The sequence below is a fragment of the Bidens hawaiensis genome, unplaced genomic scaffold (genome assembly GCF_021521415.1).
Source record: "Bidens hawaiensis isolate Kalapana, Puna unplaced genomic scaffold, B.hawaiensis_p1.1 tig00029865_1, whole genome shotgun sequence".
Lineage (NCBI taxonomy): Eukaryota > Viridiplantae > Streptophyta > Magnoliopsida > Asterales > Asteraceae > Bidens > Bidens hawaiensis.
This window is the reverse complement of record NW_027494949.1, coordinates 32,845-49,107: the sequence shown is the minus strand read 5'-3', so window position 1 is coordinate 49,107 and position 16,263 is coordinate 32,845. Positions and strand designations below refer to the sequence as shown.

The 16,263-nt window shown below is 32.7% G+C and overlaps 1 protein-coding gene across 2 annotated transcripts; it reads left to right on the top strand.

Moving 5' to 3' along the window:
- The first annotated feature begins 9,065 nt into the window (after nucleotides 1–9,065).
- On the top strand, nucleotides 9,066–13,356 carry LOC143579497 (WPP domain-interacting tail-anchored protein 2). 2 transcript variants are annotated; one of them, XM_077062788.1, is made up of 5 exons: nucleotides 9,066–9,266; nucleotides 10,195–10,740; nucleotides 11,615–12,705; nucleotides 12,774–12,942; nucleotides 13,012–13,142. In XM_077062788.1, the coding sequence occupies exons 2-5, from the start codon at nucleotides 10,218–10,220 to the stop codon at nucleotides 13,014–13,016; spliced, it is 1,788 nt and encodes a 595-aa protein (XP_076918903.1). In that variant the 5' UTR covers nucleotides 9,066–9,266; nucleotides 10,195–10,217; the 3' UTR covers nucleotides 13,017–13,142. The 2 variants fall into 2 exon arrangements, with proteins under 2 accessions (XP_076918903.1, XP_076918902.1); XM_077062787.1 differs by having other exon boundaries at nucleotides 9,067–9,266; nucleotides 12,774–12,938; nucleotides 13,012–13,356.
- The last annotated feature ends 2,907 nt before the right edge of the window (nucleotides 13,357–16,263 follow it).

Below are 16,263 nucleotides of genomic sequence, written 5' to 3'. Positions count from 1 at the left end.
TTAATGCATGAATTTGCTTACACCAACAAGCTCATTGTTTGACGATAAAACAAACATATTCGAGTATGTATGTTCAAAGAAATGTGTTTTTACATTTTTTTTAATCTTTTGAAATATTAGTAAATGAGTTAACTGAGTTTACTTTTTGAGATACAAGTAGACATGTACACAAATACTGGTTTGTTCCAAACTGGTTCAGTTTAAGAACCAACCTATTGGGTTGTGACCAATTCGTAATCTCGGTCCCTCAAACTGGTTTGGACCCGACCCGATCCGTGAACACGCCAAAAAAACTTTTTTTTTGTCCCAAACCGGTTTCAACCCGATACAAACCGGTTTTAAGCACGATTTGGTATCTTCCAAATCGGGTTTGACTGTGCCTTGACCAACCAGACCGCCTTTAACCCAAACAGGTTAGATTCCTTATGATTTTTCGATAAATTGCTAAACAAAATTTACTTTTATACAAAAACTTTTCGAATACTCTCTTTTGGCTCATCTTTTTTTTTTACATATCACATATGTAAAAATGGTATATATCTGTACAACTATTCAAGAATACCGGGAAAAAGACTACTAAAAAGGAAAAATCAACATTATAATATATCTCATTAAACTGTCAAACATTCAAACGATTTACAATGAATGGCAGGTAAGCGGGCAACAAGTTGCGCCGCAAACCTCTTTTAGATAGCAAGCTCAGTCATACTTAAAACAAAGTTTCGGTTATGATACAACAAATAAAGCTTTTTATATGATTATACGTTTTCCTTCTTCTCATTTCTTCTAAACTAGTTGTTTGACCCGCCGCGATGGCGGGATCTGATGTAATTTTTTGTGTTTCTTTGTGTAATAAAACTCACACAACTAATCAAATAGGATAAATAAACATTAGACGCACTGATGCATTCACATCATTAACCCAAGCTATTTACAATTTAACATCATTTACCCACATAATAGCCAGGTTAATGCTAATTACTAAAATAACCGAGTTTGTTTATTGGTTACTAACACATAAGTTGAATGCGTGGCACAATGCGGAAACACAATATTTGTTTTTATGGGATCGCCTCTTGGTTTTCTGGTATGGCTACCGACAGTAGTGTCAACCTGTTTCATGAGATACACGGTCAAAATATGTGTTTAGTAATGTCATATGTATACTACTATTTTTTTTTTAACATTTGAGGGGTACATGTCTATATGTATTGCTTGATGTTTGGGCCGGTTGGGTTGACAGTAAGCAAACATTGTTGTTAGATGGGTGGACTCAAGTTTTTTTAAATCTGTTAACCGGTAATCATATGTTTTTTTTATGATGAGTAGATGTTGTTTGTAATATATATTATCAAATAACTTTTTAGGTTTTAGTACTTACGATCGTATTCTGTTACCCTTGTTGATGTGAATGTGATGGCCAAAATATCTTCAACGCCTGTTGTGTTGTCTACCAAGTCGATTTTATCTCGCCATAAAGTTATGAGAGCATTGTCAGTGTTTCAAATCATAAGAGTTAGACTCGTGCAATGGGCCAAATCCCGTAACAAATGAAACAACATTAAACAGAATAAACCATCAACACTACATTTGCTGACTTACAAAATGATTTTTGCCTTAGATTATCAATTGAAAACATGCATCAAATATTATATAGGATAAGACCAATAATGGTAATACATAAAACATGTTGTCAGCTTGGCAATTAAAACTTCAATAATTGATCTAAATATAACATATTCAACATCTAAACAATCTGTATTGTAGTTAAAACAACTATAGCTCATGGCTACCTAAAGACAACCTACTTAAACAAAGCAAACAATTTGTATTATGGTCAAAAACTGGTAAATTCAGTGACAACCTTTTACATTTTACATATGATCAACAATTACATAAGTGCACATAAAGAACATGTTTTCTAATAAAGCCAAATGGTCAACTGGTATAATTGCAGATAAGAAACATCATCTACATAACAAAAACAATATATAAAGTTTGCAATTGTAATATATAATATATTTTTATTTCTAATCGTGGATTTGAAACATTAACCAAGGGTCATTCATTATCTAACCAATGTCACCTTTGTAGTTTTCTCATGTTTCACAAAAAAAAAAAACTTTGGTTGTTTTATGCAAGTAGTGAGATTAGTTTGAATTTTGAAGGGTGAATATTAACATATTGTATATATTATGCATGGGTTGAAATGTGGAAGTTTTTGCATCCAACGTGTTTGGAATTGGGAGTTGGTGCATTAGATTTTGTCCGTAGTTGTAAACTTCGGATTCTCTTGGTAGCTAACGTACGCAATTGGGCATGATGCTATATTCATATTTTATTTATGCAATAAACATATATTTATATTTCTCACCCTAAAATACGGGTGTTCAGAGTTTGGTTTGAAACCATCCAAACCGGTCATTGGTTTGGTTTCATGGTCGGTTTTTGTTAATAAATTTTGGCCGGTCGGTTTCAATAATTTCTAACCGTAGTGCACGGTTTGGTTTACGGTTTGTGCTGAAAGTCGGCCGTATAAAATCGGACCGGACCATAAGATTTTACATTGTATTTTTAACTGTCTAGATGCTTCATATATATGTATATTAGGCTTAGTTAGTTATTTTATAATCCGTTTTAGTTACTCGCATGCTTTTCTTTTGTTATAGTCTTAAAAGTAAATACAAGATTCACTGCACATTTCCTTTGTAATAGTTTCACACTAAATGACACATTTCCTTTGTAATAGTCTCACACTAAATGAGTAGATCCAGTTTTCTTCTGTGTGCTTTTTTTTCTACTATGGAATTTTGACAACACTTACTTTTAGTATTTCTGTATATGTTGTATCTTATTATGGATAACATATAAATGAGTCAAAAACGTGAAACCGAACCGGAACCAAACCGTTAGTAACGGTTCGGTTTGGTTCAGTTTTGAATATCAACGGTTTGGTTTTGGTTTCAAGTAATAAAAACCATTAGTAACGGTTTTGGCTCACGGTTTGATCTACAAACCGGCCAAACCGAACAATGAACACCCTACCCTAAAATAATAGCATATTCATAAAAGATAATAATATAAGTATTTGATCTTAAAATAGAGGTGTTTGTAGCATTTGAAAATGCAATATTCACAGCCAAGAACCCATAAGGCTAAAAACACCTCAAACCTATTGAGTGTCACACCCCAACCTACGGCGGAAATGCCGGGGCGCGAACTAATTGTCACAGCTCTCAAGGTTACTATCATGCACCATATAAGTTTCAATATCTATTTAATAATTTCAAATAAAACAAATATTCATGTACATCAATGTTATAAATAAATAATTAAATTAAACATCCAAAATTAAGTTCTTGTATCTTTTCTCTAACATGCATCCTAAGTTGTTTCAAACAGTATTGATAATCACGTCACACGATAACCTGCATATGCGTTGAAAATAATATAGTTTGTCAACACAAGGTTGAGTGAGCAACACACCAGTTTAAATGTACATATAGTATATAACAAAAATATGTAGTTGCAACAAGTCATATGAGAATAACAAAATAACCAAATGAACAAGTATAACTGAGATGTCGAGAAGCACAAAGGCTAACGACTGGCGTATGATCATACTAGACTGATATTATGTTGGACCTCTCCGAATGCGAAAGCATACAAAGCAAATAATCACATAAACAAGTAATGTATAAGTTGTTAACACATAAGACAAAGTTGCAGTTTTTGAGTATAAGTATATATAAGAAATATAATTTACGCATATGTCCCCAAAACATTGAAAACAAGTAAAATAGGGGAATGTGGTACTCACCTCGATAGACGAACAATGGAAATAGATATCAATAAAAATGACGATTCGCGGAAATCACGCGTTGACGATTAAGCCTAAAAAGGAATAAGGAGAATACGAATATGTTTAATTTAATGAACTAGATCGATTAAGAAGACTCAAAAATTATGATTATTATTAAATTAATATTATACCCTTTATAATCATAACTAATGTAATTATATTGAAAGATATTATATGAAAAATTATTAGTTTGTTAAGTTACAAATAAAGTGTATTATAATACTTTATTATAAAAATATTGTATAAGTAAAACCCGTCATTAACCGTTTAAAAGTATACTATAACATTTAATACAATATATAAAAAATATTATATGCATAATATACATGTTTAAGAATTATAAGTTTGTTAAAGTATATATATTAAACCGAAAATATTATTTTACGTGATATTATATATGCATACATCTACGCTTACATATACGTACATAAACAAGCGAAAGATACGAGAAAATACAAGTATTATATAGCCGGTTTTTAATAAAAATAATTTATTTAATTATTCTTATATTTTTATTGATTAAAATATGATTTAAAAACAAATATACCAAAAACATATATGTGAACGGGGTGGCAAGGTTCGAACCCACGACCTGCCAACCCACCACAAACGCTTAAACCAGCTGGTCTACCCATCCACTTGCAATTTAAGATAGGAACCAAATAGATATATAACAGGCGCAGCATATCATAACTAGATTAAGAACCCTAACAACTCAATCGATCAATCCGTTAATCGATCGATCGATTAAAGTTGGGGTTATTGTCCAACAACAAATGACGATCCAAACCATATGTTTTATTACCTGAAACGATGGTCAAAAGCACGTTAATATGTATAGACAGACGGCGACCATGGCGGCGTAAGAACAGGTACAGAACCACAGCGATAGTATAATACAACTTAGGGCTTTTATTTGAGATGGAATAAGGGTCGTTCTGGTACGTTTAATTGAATTTATATAATCGTTTATATGTATTTCGCATTAGGTTATGGTCGGCTAAGATAATACACAATGAAGATCCGATTTTTGATTTAATTAACGTAACACGAGTGTCGGTTAGGCCGAAAAAGGAAGATTAACAATTTACATGATTTGATTTCCATATTGATTCCGAGAATTATGGTCCAAGACTTCACCATTTGATAATCAGGTTCGTGGTTAGGGTTTTGATTTGGTTAACCCGTTTTTCGCAAATGGATTATAAGAGAAAATTTGCATTTTAGTCCTCAAGGTTTGAGGTTGGAAGCAAGAGGGATAAAAGTCTAGTTTTGGATTAAAACTGCATATTTTTCAAAGTAGTTTTTAATAATTTAATATATATTTATACAATAATATTGAAATAATAATAATGAATAGATAAACGTGATAAAGTTTCCGAACATCAAAATGGGTCGGGTCTTTTAATAAAAAATATGGGTTCGAAAAACCCGAGTTGTTACATTGAGGAAGACCAGACTAATGACTTTGGCTGTTTTATATGGTGGGGGGCATCAAAGCCCCTTCACCGTGCCACGCCAGCGTCACGTGAACACTAGGGGCATCGAAGCCCTTCTCTATAACACTCTGCTGTGGTTTAAGACCCTTGGGCGCCCCAATATATATGTGTGTGTGTGTGTGTGTGAGGGAGACAAACACATGCCCCGCCACCACTTCCTTAGGCACCCATCGCTGTGAAGCCCCCCCCCCCCCACCCCTCAACAAAGGCGACCCTCTGCGGTGTGCAGGGGAATCGAAGCCCCAATGGCGCCCATAACGTGTGGTCCTGGTGGTTTTTGCATGGTAATGGTAAACTCGTGTAGCAAACAATGCCAACATTGAACTTTGTACTTCGCAATTGTAAGTAGATCATTAATCAATAAGATTATGTATTTCTTTTATCAGCATGTGTCATGTTTTCTAAGTTAAAATCTGATGTCTGATGACATGATATAAAAACTCCCGAGGACAAATAAAAGGCCCAAATAAAAAGTATATAACCTTTTCTTATCATCTTTATTAGCTAATATTTTCACGTTTTACACATTGTTTTTTTAATAGTACTCATACATTATTAACACACGACCTTTATTATTCTAAAATTTCAAACTAAAGAGACGTAATTAACGAGTTGGATCCAAATTTTCCAACATCTCACACCGACAAAAATAAACTATACAATTAGTGAAAACGGTGAAAAATCAAGAATGCGATGTATGGTCTAGTTCATTCACTCAATTTGGATTTTGGATAACGTCTAGTCACAACCTTATATATGTTAAATAAATAGAACTTGATTTTGAACCCAAGTTTAGGACCACACTTAAGTAACACGTCCAAATCATCATTTATTAAATAAAAGACAACCATATGTTTTTTATTTTAATCGTTTTATGACGTTTGTATGATCCAGTGGATTTTGCTTCATGTAGGTCATGGAACTAATATGCATTCAAGTCGAACCAAATTCATTTTTCGGCTTTCTACTAGGGATAGAAAACAACTCTAATTCGGTTTCTGAATCAAGTTACAAATTACCTAGGATTTGAATCCGATTCAAAGAAGCCGACCCAAATAAGTGAAATAAAGCTAAACCGATGATAAACACCACTATTAAAAACATTCGATTTCAATATAATGTTTTGGAAAAATAATTATAATTAAAACACACATTATTCGGTAAACTATTAACTGAAATTTGCATAAGAAAAATGATAAGTTTCACTTTTTATAACTTCTTTTTGCCAAATTAAAAAATAATATAATGGTACAACGCTTACAATAAGAAACTACACACACAAAAAAAAGAAAAAAAAAGGCAGTTCTTCGAATTAATTGCACTTTGCACTAAAATTTGTCTAAAGTAGGGCCAAAAGGTAAATAACCATAATGTATATCATTGAACATTACTTTAAAGCTTAAAGTAAGGTGGATGACATTCTTCTATGATCTACTTTCCGATATAAAATAGCATTTCTTATTAATTATTATAACTAGTATTTAGAACCCGCGCTTTGCCGCGGGACTGTCGTGTTGTGGCCTGTTAAGCGTTAAAAAGGGTACCATTATTTGTATCGAAACGTTGATAAAACTAAAGATGCCGCAATGAAATCCCAATATTATTTTACATCATGTTCTTGAAGTTTTTTAAGAGAAAAAAAGTTTATAAAAAAATCGAAACCTTGAAGCAGCTTTGTTTATATGTGCACTTCGATAACTTGTACATTATGACACACATCTTCGTATTGAATGAATAAATATAAGCTTGTCGTAACGGTATATTCAGAATTTTATAAAAATCAGAATTTATAAAGTTATAAGCTATAAACAAATAAAACAAAGAAATGAGATTGTGTCATACGAAACTATAGGTAAAACTTAAAGAGGGGGGGGGGTATATACAAATTTGAGGGGTAAAAGTGTAACATTATTGAAGATTTGGTTTTGTAGATAACTTATATCAAATCTAGGGTGTGAACAAATAAAATATGCATTACAATGTTGTACTATATGTTTAAAATTTTGTACCAAAAAGGAATAGTAAATATGTGAGGGAGTAGAATCTCCTTTTTATAAAAACATATAAAATATCAAATAGTAAAGTAAACTTAAGTAATAAAAAATTAATAAAACACAATATATGTAAATGTAATGGAGTTAAAAGTAAAGTAAAAAAAAATAAAACAAAAATGTGAATAGTAAATTAAATATTGATGGTGTGAGGAGTAATGAATCCTCTTTTTAATATATATATTAATTATAATATAATTTCTAGATATATAATAATCATCTTTCGTATATAGATTAATTATAATTTAAAAAATAAACGGTAAACAGCATTTTTTTTAATCTCCACCTCCACACTATTTTTTACTCAGGCTATGTGTAGTGGAGGGGCTATAAATGGAGGGCAAATTGTGAAACGTGTCGTCCAATCAGCAAAGGGGACGAATTTGTTTTTGGGGTGTAATGGTGTAGGGGCTACAAGTGGGGCCCACAGTATCTTTTTTTATTATTTTCTTTTTATAACTAAACTAATCAAATAAAAACCAATTTCTTCAAATAATTAAATAAAAATGCATTAAAATTAAAAAAAATACAAAAAAATACATAACTAAAAAAAATACATAACTAAAAATATAAAAAAAACATATAGCTCGGTTGGCGTACATGTTTAGGTTCGGGTCGGGAAATTGAAACGGATAGTTCGGTTGATTTAAGTTCATCGGGTTTTTCATTGTAAGTTCACATTCGGTTGGTTTTGCGAACCATGGTGTTGACCGAAAGGAGGGAATGGGTGGTTCGGTTTTTGTTCGGGTTGTTTCTAGGATTCATTTTGCATATACATATATACACACACAACATATATACATATATATATATATATATATATCACACACAACATATATACATATACATATACATATATATCACACACACAACATATATACATATACATATACATATATATACACAAACAACATATAATATAATAATATTTTTATTTTCTTCACCGAGGCGACAAAACACCCCGCCCCCGCCCCATTTCGCCCACTTATCGCCCGGGGGTGGTGTTCGCGCCCAATGTCGCCCCAAATCGCCCCCAACATTCGCCCACTACACTCAGCCTCATTGTTTTACATTCACATACCATATAGGCAAATTAGTTATTCTAAATGATTTCTATCTTTTTGCCTATTGCCTTATGTTTGTTTTACATTCACATACCATATAGGCAAATTAGTTATTCTAAATGATTTCTATCTTTTTGCCTATTGCCTTATGTTTCGATGTAATTACTACTTTTCATTTTTTAAACTTAGAAACGTAAATCATTTATCTTATAGCAGATTAACCTTTATATTACCTAATATTAGTAAAACCATCATGAGTTAGTTAAAAATGAACCAATTAAAACTTCACTACATATTTAACAGTCACATATATTTTAACTAACATTTACTAGTAAAACCACGACACATTCTCAAAACAACCTAAATGCAACGCCATGTAGTCATCTAAACGCATCTCTTAGGCTATATGTAATGGATGACCTACAAAATAAGGCGTTTTGTGTCATGTAACGCCCACTAAGTAAAATATGGTTTTTTTTTCAAAATACAAATGGGTCCCACATCAAACACGACCCTACATCATACCTACTACTACGCTCCTCATCTTACATGTCACAAGTTGACCATTTTTATTTTAAGAAGTCATCAATACAATTCACGAGTCCCAATGGCGCACGTTAGCAAAAGACTAGCATCCTACGCTATCATACGCCGGAGATCCATTTTGCTAAATTAGAGGCGTACGATACACCAAGCCCATGTTGATTTGATTGGGACTCGCAATTCCATAGTAATCAGTAGCTAATCATTCGCAATTCAACCCGACCCGACTGCAATTCGGATTACCCAGGTGGGTTTCTGCTCAATTGTTTTATTACTCGTTACTCTGTTTGATTTGATTTGGTTGATTTTGGTTCAATTGTGTGTGATTATGAAGATTTAATGCTTGATTTGAGTTGGGTATTTGAAGTTTATGTTGAAAACTTGAAAATTCGGGCAAAATTAAGAAACTTGATATTAAAGATGTTACAGCTGCTCCAAATTATGCAGAATTTGATTTTAAAAATTTATATTTTAATCATAATTTTTTGAATTTTTTTTTATGTTTTTTTTGGTGATTATTATGAATTTGGAGATTATATGTTAGTTTGAACTTTGAAGTATTTTTATGATGTTTCTAAAAAAATTAACTTTTTTTTTTTAATTTTTTTTATTTTCTGATATTCATGAATTTACACATTTACAGCTGAAAGTATGGGGTTTGTACGGTTCGGTTTGGGTCGGTTTTGGGCTAAAACCGAAACTTCGGATTTTGAATTTCTAGAAATCGTTCGGTTTTAGGTTTGGTTCGGTTTGGTTTTGCCGTAAAAAAATGACTCAAAATAATTTTGTGTCTAAATCATTTTGAAAATTAATAATTAATTGATTATTACACATTTTGGCTAGATTATTTGTGTTAGATATTTTTTAAATTTTTATAAATTACTTTAAATAGAAAACAAGAAATGAAAATCTATAAACTCGGTTCGTTTTTTTTGGTTTTTATTACATCCAAAACCAAACCGTAAGTTCTGTTTTGCCAAAAACACAAAACCAAATGAGTCAGTTTTTTATTTGATTCGTTTTTCGTTTCTGATCGGTTTTTTGACTTTTTTCGGTTTCATGCACATCCCTAGCTGAAAGTATGCTGATTTAGATAATTTGATTTGACCTAAAAAGTCAAACTGTAGGTCTTTGTATTGTATGATCATTTTGTTTACTTCTCTTTTGTTGTACAGGGTTGTTACAGAAAACATATAAAATGGATTCTGTTATAACATGTAACAATAATGTAACTAATCCGGAGCTAGTTCGGTTTCACGAGGGTACAACTTCTGATTCCAAGGATATAGGAGAAATAGGACTCTCCATGGAGATTTTGACCAAAGTTGACCTCGAGTTGGCATACGCAACCGAAAAGTTACTAAATTTAGAAAACCTATTATTATATGTTTTATCATGGGAAAATGACTTTGAAGCAATGGCGGCTGATGACGTGTCGGATGAGTTTGTTGAGAAGTCATTGAAAATCGATCTTTTATTTAGTTTCTTGGATTCTGAGGTCAAAGAGATTGACGGGTCAATGGAATTGACTCGAGTTGACCTTGTTGACGCGCGTCAAAGATTGTGTTCTTGTAAGCATCTTGGTGAATTGTTTTCGGTTGTTGAAGGGAAGTTGCATGATTCTGAAGATTCTTTGAAGAAATCGCAAGAACATGTTCTTGAGATGAAAATAAAGTTGGCTAAACTTCAAATGACATCATTAGCTTTTGACCATAATGAATGTAAGTCAACTGTTAATGTCATGTATCTTTTTCAATTCTTGTTTGACTTCCATGGTCAAATAAATATTGTTTGCAGCAATTTCATTGAAGTTTAAAGGTTTTAAATTTTTAGTTTCTTGGTAGACAAACTGAATAAAAAAGTAATGAACTTTAGTCTTGAGTCTTTATTTTACTTGAATAAAGTTTAAGCTTTCAAGAATGTTGTTTTAAGTTAATTTGATCAAGGAACGAGTCAAGTTATAGGGGTTGTGCAATGGTCGGTGTTGGGCTCAAATCGAATAAATTTTGAAAAGTTGGTTTTTGGGTTTTGAAAACCGTTTGGTTTCGGTTTTCTTGGTTTTATCATTTGGGCTTGAAAATTTTGTGCTGGAAAAAAATGGCCTAAAAAAATGAATTTGGGCATAAATGTTTTTGTTAGTTAATATATAATTGATTTATTGTACATTTGGGATAAAATATTAGGGCCACGCTACCTTAAAATTAAAGCTTAAAAATGAAAATTCATCAATTGGACTCGGTCAAAAATTGTTTTTTTTCCGGTTTTGATTGCATGCAAAACCGAACCGAAAGTTCGGTTTTTATAAAAACATAAATCCAAACAGTTGGTTTTGGTTTGGGTTCGGTTATCTCGCTTTGTTTTTTAGGTGTTATGCACACTTCTAAGGTCAAAATGATGAGGTTGCGGCTGTTGACTTTTTTTGACATGGATGGTTGACTTACTAATTATCCCAATCGAAATCTTACTTAAAGTTTGAGACTTTTTGCAAGTGAAAACATCTTTAAATGCTCAAAACAGAATATTACTCTAGTTATTGTGTACATAAATGCTAGATTTCATTTTTTAATTTATTTTTCATTTTTTTTTATTTTCAAGATTCAAACATGGAAGTAAAGCCAAGGCTACAAACCGTCAACAAAGTCCATGTTCTTAGAATGCTGGAGAAATCGTTATCTCGTGAGCTTGATCTCGAGAAGAAACTAACAGAATCAAAACAAGACGAAGAAGATTTAAGGTTAAAACTAAGGTTAACCGAACAAGTAGCATTCATCATGGAAGAAGCAGCCGAGGTTGTGTGGGGTCGGTTTTTAGAAGCCGAAAATGCCGCAGTTGTTCTAACGGGCGTTTCACGAGACCTCATAAGTCAACATCAACTTATCCAATTCAATCTCAATGGTTTTAATCAACGAGAAAATGAATTTAGATCAAAACTTGAAAACTGCATCAAGTTACTAAATTCAAAAGACGCGTCGATAGAAAAACTTAACAGCAGAATCACACAGCTTGTTGCGGATAATCTTGAAGTGTCGGTTTTGCGTGAAAAAGTCAAGTCTTTGGAAGAAAAAGTCAACGAGTCGGAGTCAAAGTTAAAGAAAGCTAATGAGTCAAACGATTTATTTCAAGATCGTGTTAACGAAATGGAAAATGTTATAGAATCGTTAAAAAATGATGTTTACACAGCAGAAAATCGGGCTGAAACAGCCGAGGCGAAAGTAGTTGACTTGTCTGAGTCAAACACCGAGTTAAACGAAGAATTAGTGTTTCTTAAAGGAAGCCATGAAACGAGTTCTAAGAAGATGAGTTTACTTGAGAAACAATCAAGAGATTTAGAGATTCAAGCGCAGCTCGCAAAGGCGTCATCTGAAGCAGGTCAAGAACAACAAAACATGTTGTATTCCGCGATTTGGGATATGGAGACTTTAATAGATGAGCTGAAACAAAAGGTTTCGATAGCTGAAACGAAGGTTGAAAACGCTGAAGAACAGTGTATATTGTTGACCGATACTAACTCGGAATTGACCAAAGAGGTTGACTTTTTGAGATCTGAAGTTGAGTCACTAGAAACCGCTTTGAGTAATGCTAATCTCGAGAAAATGAATAGCACAAAAGATATTAATACCAAGACTAAACTTATCATGGATACGGTCATGCAACTTGCGATAGAACGCGAACGTATAACAAAACAGGTACACTTTATATAAAAAGAAAACCTATAAGATATTTTGTATATAATAATATCATATACATTATGCAGTTACATACTCAAACCGAAGAGAAAAGGATTATAATGGAAACACTACAAAAGTTCACCAATGGAATATGCACAAATGCGTTCCCGAAAGGAGGTATTCATCAGAAAAACACATCATTTTCGGGTCAAGATGCAACTTTGACCGAGAAGTCAACAGAATTCATAAAGGTAGGTAATCTGTTCATAGATTTGGCGGTTATAGTTTCTGTTAAGTTTTATATCTTATTATAGCATAATGCAGGATGAAGAAATACAAGTTGTGAACGATGCTTCTATACACGACCCTGAACCCGAGTCATCCATCACTGATTCGGACCCGAGTATGGATGATGAAGAGATGCAAGAACCAGAATCTAGAAGTAAAAAGATGCTTTTGTTTAGGGCAATCTTCGTGTTAACGATCTCAGTGTTGGCAGCGTTCTTTATCAACTTGAAACCAGACAGTTTTGATGATAATGTAGGTTGATTTTTTTAGGTTCTTTTATCACATGTAACATTTGTTTTTGTAATTTTTTTTCATTTGTTTTTTTTGATTTTTTTTTTGTATATGTTGATCTTTGGTTTTTTGAGTTTGTGCAGCTGAATGAACATTATTAGTTTATTTGTGATGATGTAAAAGGTTTTTATGAATCGAAAAATTATTAGTTTGCGGTATCATACTGAATATAGACAACGGTGAGTTAACCGTGTACAGATTTATCTGTATAAACAGCGAGCCGGGTTGTAATTTTGGGTTGGTCGTTCGGGCTGGCGCGAGTAACAGTCCACCTATTATACAGAAATAGTTAAACCACAATGCATAAACTATAGTCTAAATCAGAAATATTAATAATCCATATACTTACATTAAGTCATTAATCAATCAAATCTAACAAAAATATCAACTCATTATAACAAAATCTAAGACAAGAACACTTTCGCAGCTTTGGGTCTCTAAACCGGCACGATCGCAAAGCATAACTCTCGGTCTTTACGAAACGACCAAACTTGAATCATTGCATACGTCTTCAAAACCATCTTATTACGACCCACAAACTCGTTCCAGTTCGTCTTCAACACATAGTTATCGGTATTCTTCATATGCCAAGTCTTCAACCTCAGCGGTTTCTCAAACATCTTCATCGTTGGACCCACCACCTTAACCTCCATACCATCTTTACTCCCATCCTCAATGACCCGCATCTCGTCATCAGTCAAGAACTCGTGTGGGCGCGTCACAAGCTGCTTAACCGGCATGTTCAACCTGTTCTGCGTCGTATTCAAGTCACTCTCGTACAACGACTTCTGGATCACCAACTTCATATCGAGACCGAACATCTCACCCGTGATGAACCGCTTCAACTGGTCGGTTGAATCATTGTTCACCACCGTTCCACACGCCATCTTGTTCGGCATCTTCCTCTTCTTTTTCTTCTCCGTCAACACACTTTCGGGTTTCTTGATTATCGTGTTTTCGGTTAACTTTTTAACTTGTTGATCATCTTCGAATGTAAGAAAACAACGTTTCTTTATAGGCAAGAACCTGAGTTATCATAACATGCAACGTGTTAGTATAACATGTTAAAAGAAACTGGGAATAATAATATTAATATTATTATTATTATTATTATTATTATTTGTATATACACATACCATTCTTGATTAAACTTTTTAACTTGTTGATGATCATCCTTCATGTCTTCGAAAGCAGTAGCAAAACAACGTTTCTTTATGGGTAACAATAACCTGAGTTCATAATCATAGTAACAAACAATGTTAATATTAATATTATAATATATGAAAACGCAAGTTATATAACTTGTTTTAACAAACTGAGTTTAAATCTTTAATATGTTACCTTTCTTGACACGACATATTATTCCGATGATCATGTAACATTGCCGGAGTAGACGACGTTGTTGTGACTCGAGTATGATCGACGGTGATCGATGCAAGTTTGTCCATTATCGACTTTAAGGTTTTGCAGAATGTATACGATCGAATAATATGTTGTATGTGTGTGAGTTGTGACTTTACAACGAGTAATTAGTAATTAGCCTATATATATATATTGGTTTGAACCTTGTTGCCAAAGTTACTAGATTTTATAACAAAAAAATCTTTTTTATTATGGAAACTAAATATTTGATATTATCTTATTTTCAAACGTTTATTAGTTTAAAATTTGAAGTTCAGTTTATAGTTTTAGTGATTTACGTGTAAATAATATGAATGCCGTTCAAAAAATTATATATGATAATATAACATTAAATCTGAATGTGTATGTGTGATTATGATGACTTTGTGGATAACTTATTTCTATGTACACAAAATGAGTTCCATTACAATAAAATCTTAGAAAATAAGATTCTAATTAGTTTCCATATAAACGCGTATAATTTTTATTCAAATATTTATTACGAGTATAATTTTTTTCAAATATTTAAATTTTAGAATTCGGTTTTATAGGTTTAATCTTTTTAACTATAACTAATATATTTCATACAGAAACTCATATTTCACGTGTTAATAAATACAATATTTTGTAAACCAGTAATTTTAAAAATAAGGATTTAAAGCAATAAATAACAAATATCGAAGATTTAGTAAGTTTTTTATTTTTACATGTTAGAATAAAATTCAGATATTTTATAACTAATTTGATTATTTATAACCATTATTATTGTTTAATGGAAGAGTTCGTTAATTAATAAGTGAGAGATGCGGGGAAAAATATAGATTTAACCAAAGTTTGACATTTCAATCCAAGGTTTTGCAAGAAATTGACATTTGACAAGCTAGTTACTTACTTATTATATTAAGATAGGCATCGTCAACCAATCGAACCCGATATGCTATAATGCTAAGTTAACAAACTATGCATTTTATCCCATTATGAAGACCCATATCACACCTCTACTATAAATGTCTTTATAATGGTTGGTGCATATGGTTGTTGGCTACGATAAAAAAATAGTAGAAGGTTATATACTTGTTAGGTCTTAGTTTATCAAATGCATTTATGATAATTGTTTTAATTGAATAGTTATAAGACAGAATTACAAATTTTGTCCTTTAAAAAAAGCCAAATTACGGTTCGTGTCCTTTTTTTAGTTTCTTTGCAGGCGGTGTACTTTAAGCATTTTTTTCCTGCACGTTATGTCATTTACGCTAACTGGTTTAGAAAAACTCAGTTAAATACCATCACGTGAGGCGCATGTGAGGGCATATTTGTCTTTTCGTCTACACTTGCAAAAAGTTTATCACCACTCCCATACCTCCGGTTTCCGGCACCTGAACCACCACCTCCGTTTCCGGCCACCTGAACCATCACCTCCGAAATTCCGGCCACCTGAACCACCACCTCCTTTTTGGCCACCTGAACCATCACCTCCGAAATTTCGGCCACCTGAACCACCACCTCCGAAATTCCGGCCACCTGAACCACCACCTCCGTAACCCTACCGTTTAAAACTTCCATCGAAACCCTAGCCGTAACCCTAGCGTAACTAGC

Bases quoted from the DNA above. Each gene is read 5' to 3' on its own strand.
- LOC143579497 (XM_077062787.1), top strand. From the start codon at position 10,218: ATGGATTCTGTTATAACATGTAACAATAATGTAACTAATCCGGAGCTA. The intron at 10,741-11,614 runs GTAAGTCAACTG...TTTATTTTCAAG, and splicing joins AGCTTTTGACCATAATGAAT to ATTCAAACATGGAAGTAAAG. The intron at 12,706-12,773 runs GTACACTTTATA...TACATTATGCAG, and splicing joins GCGAACGTATAACAAAACAG to TTACATACTCAAACCGAAGA.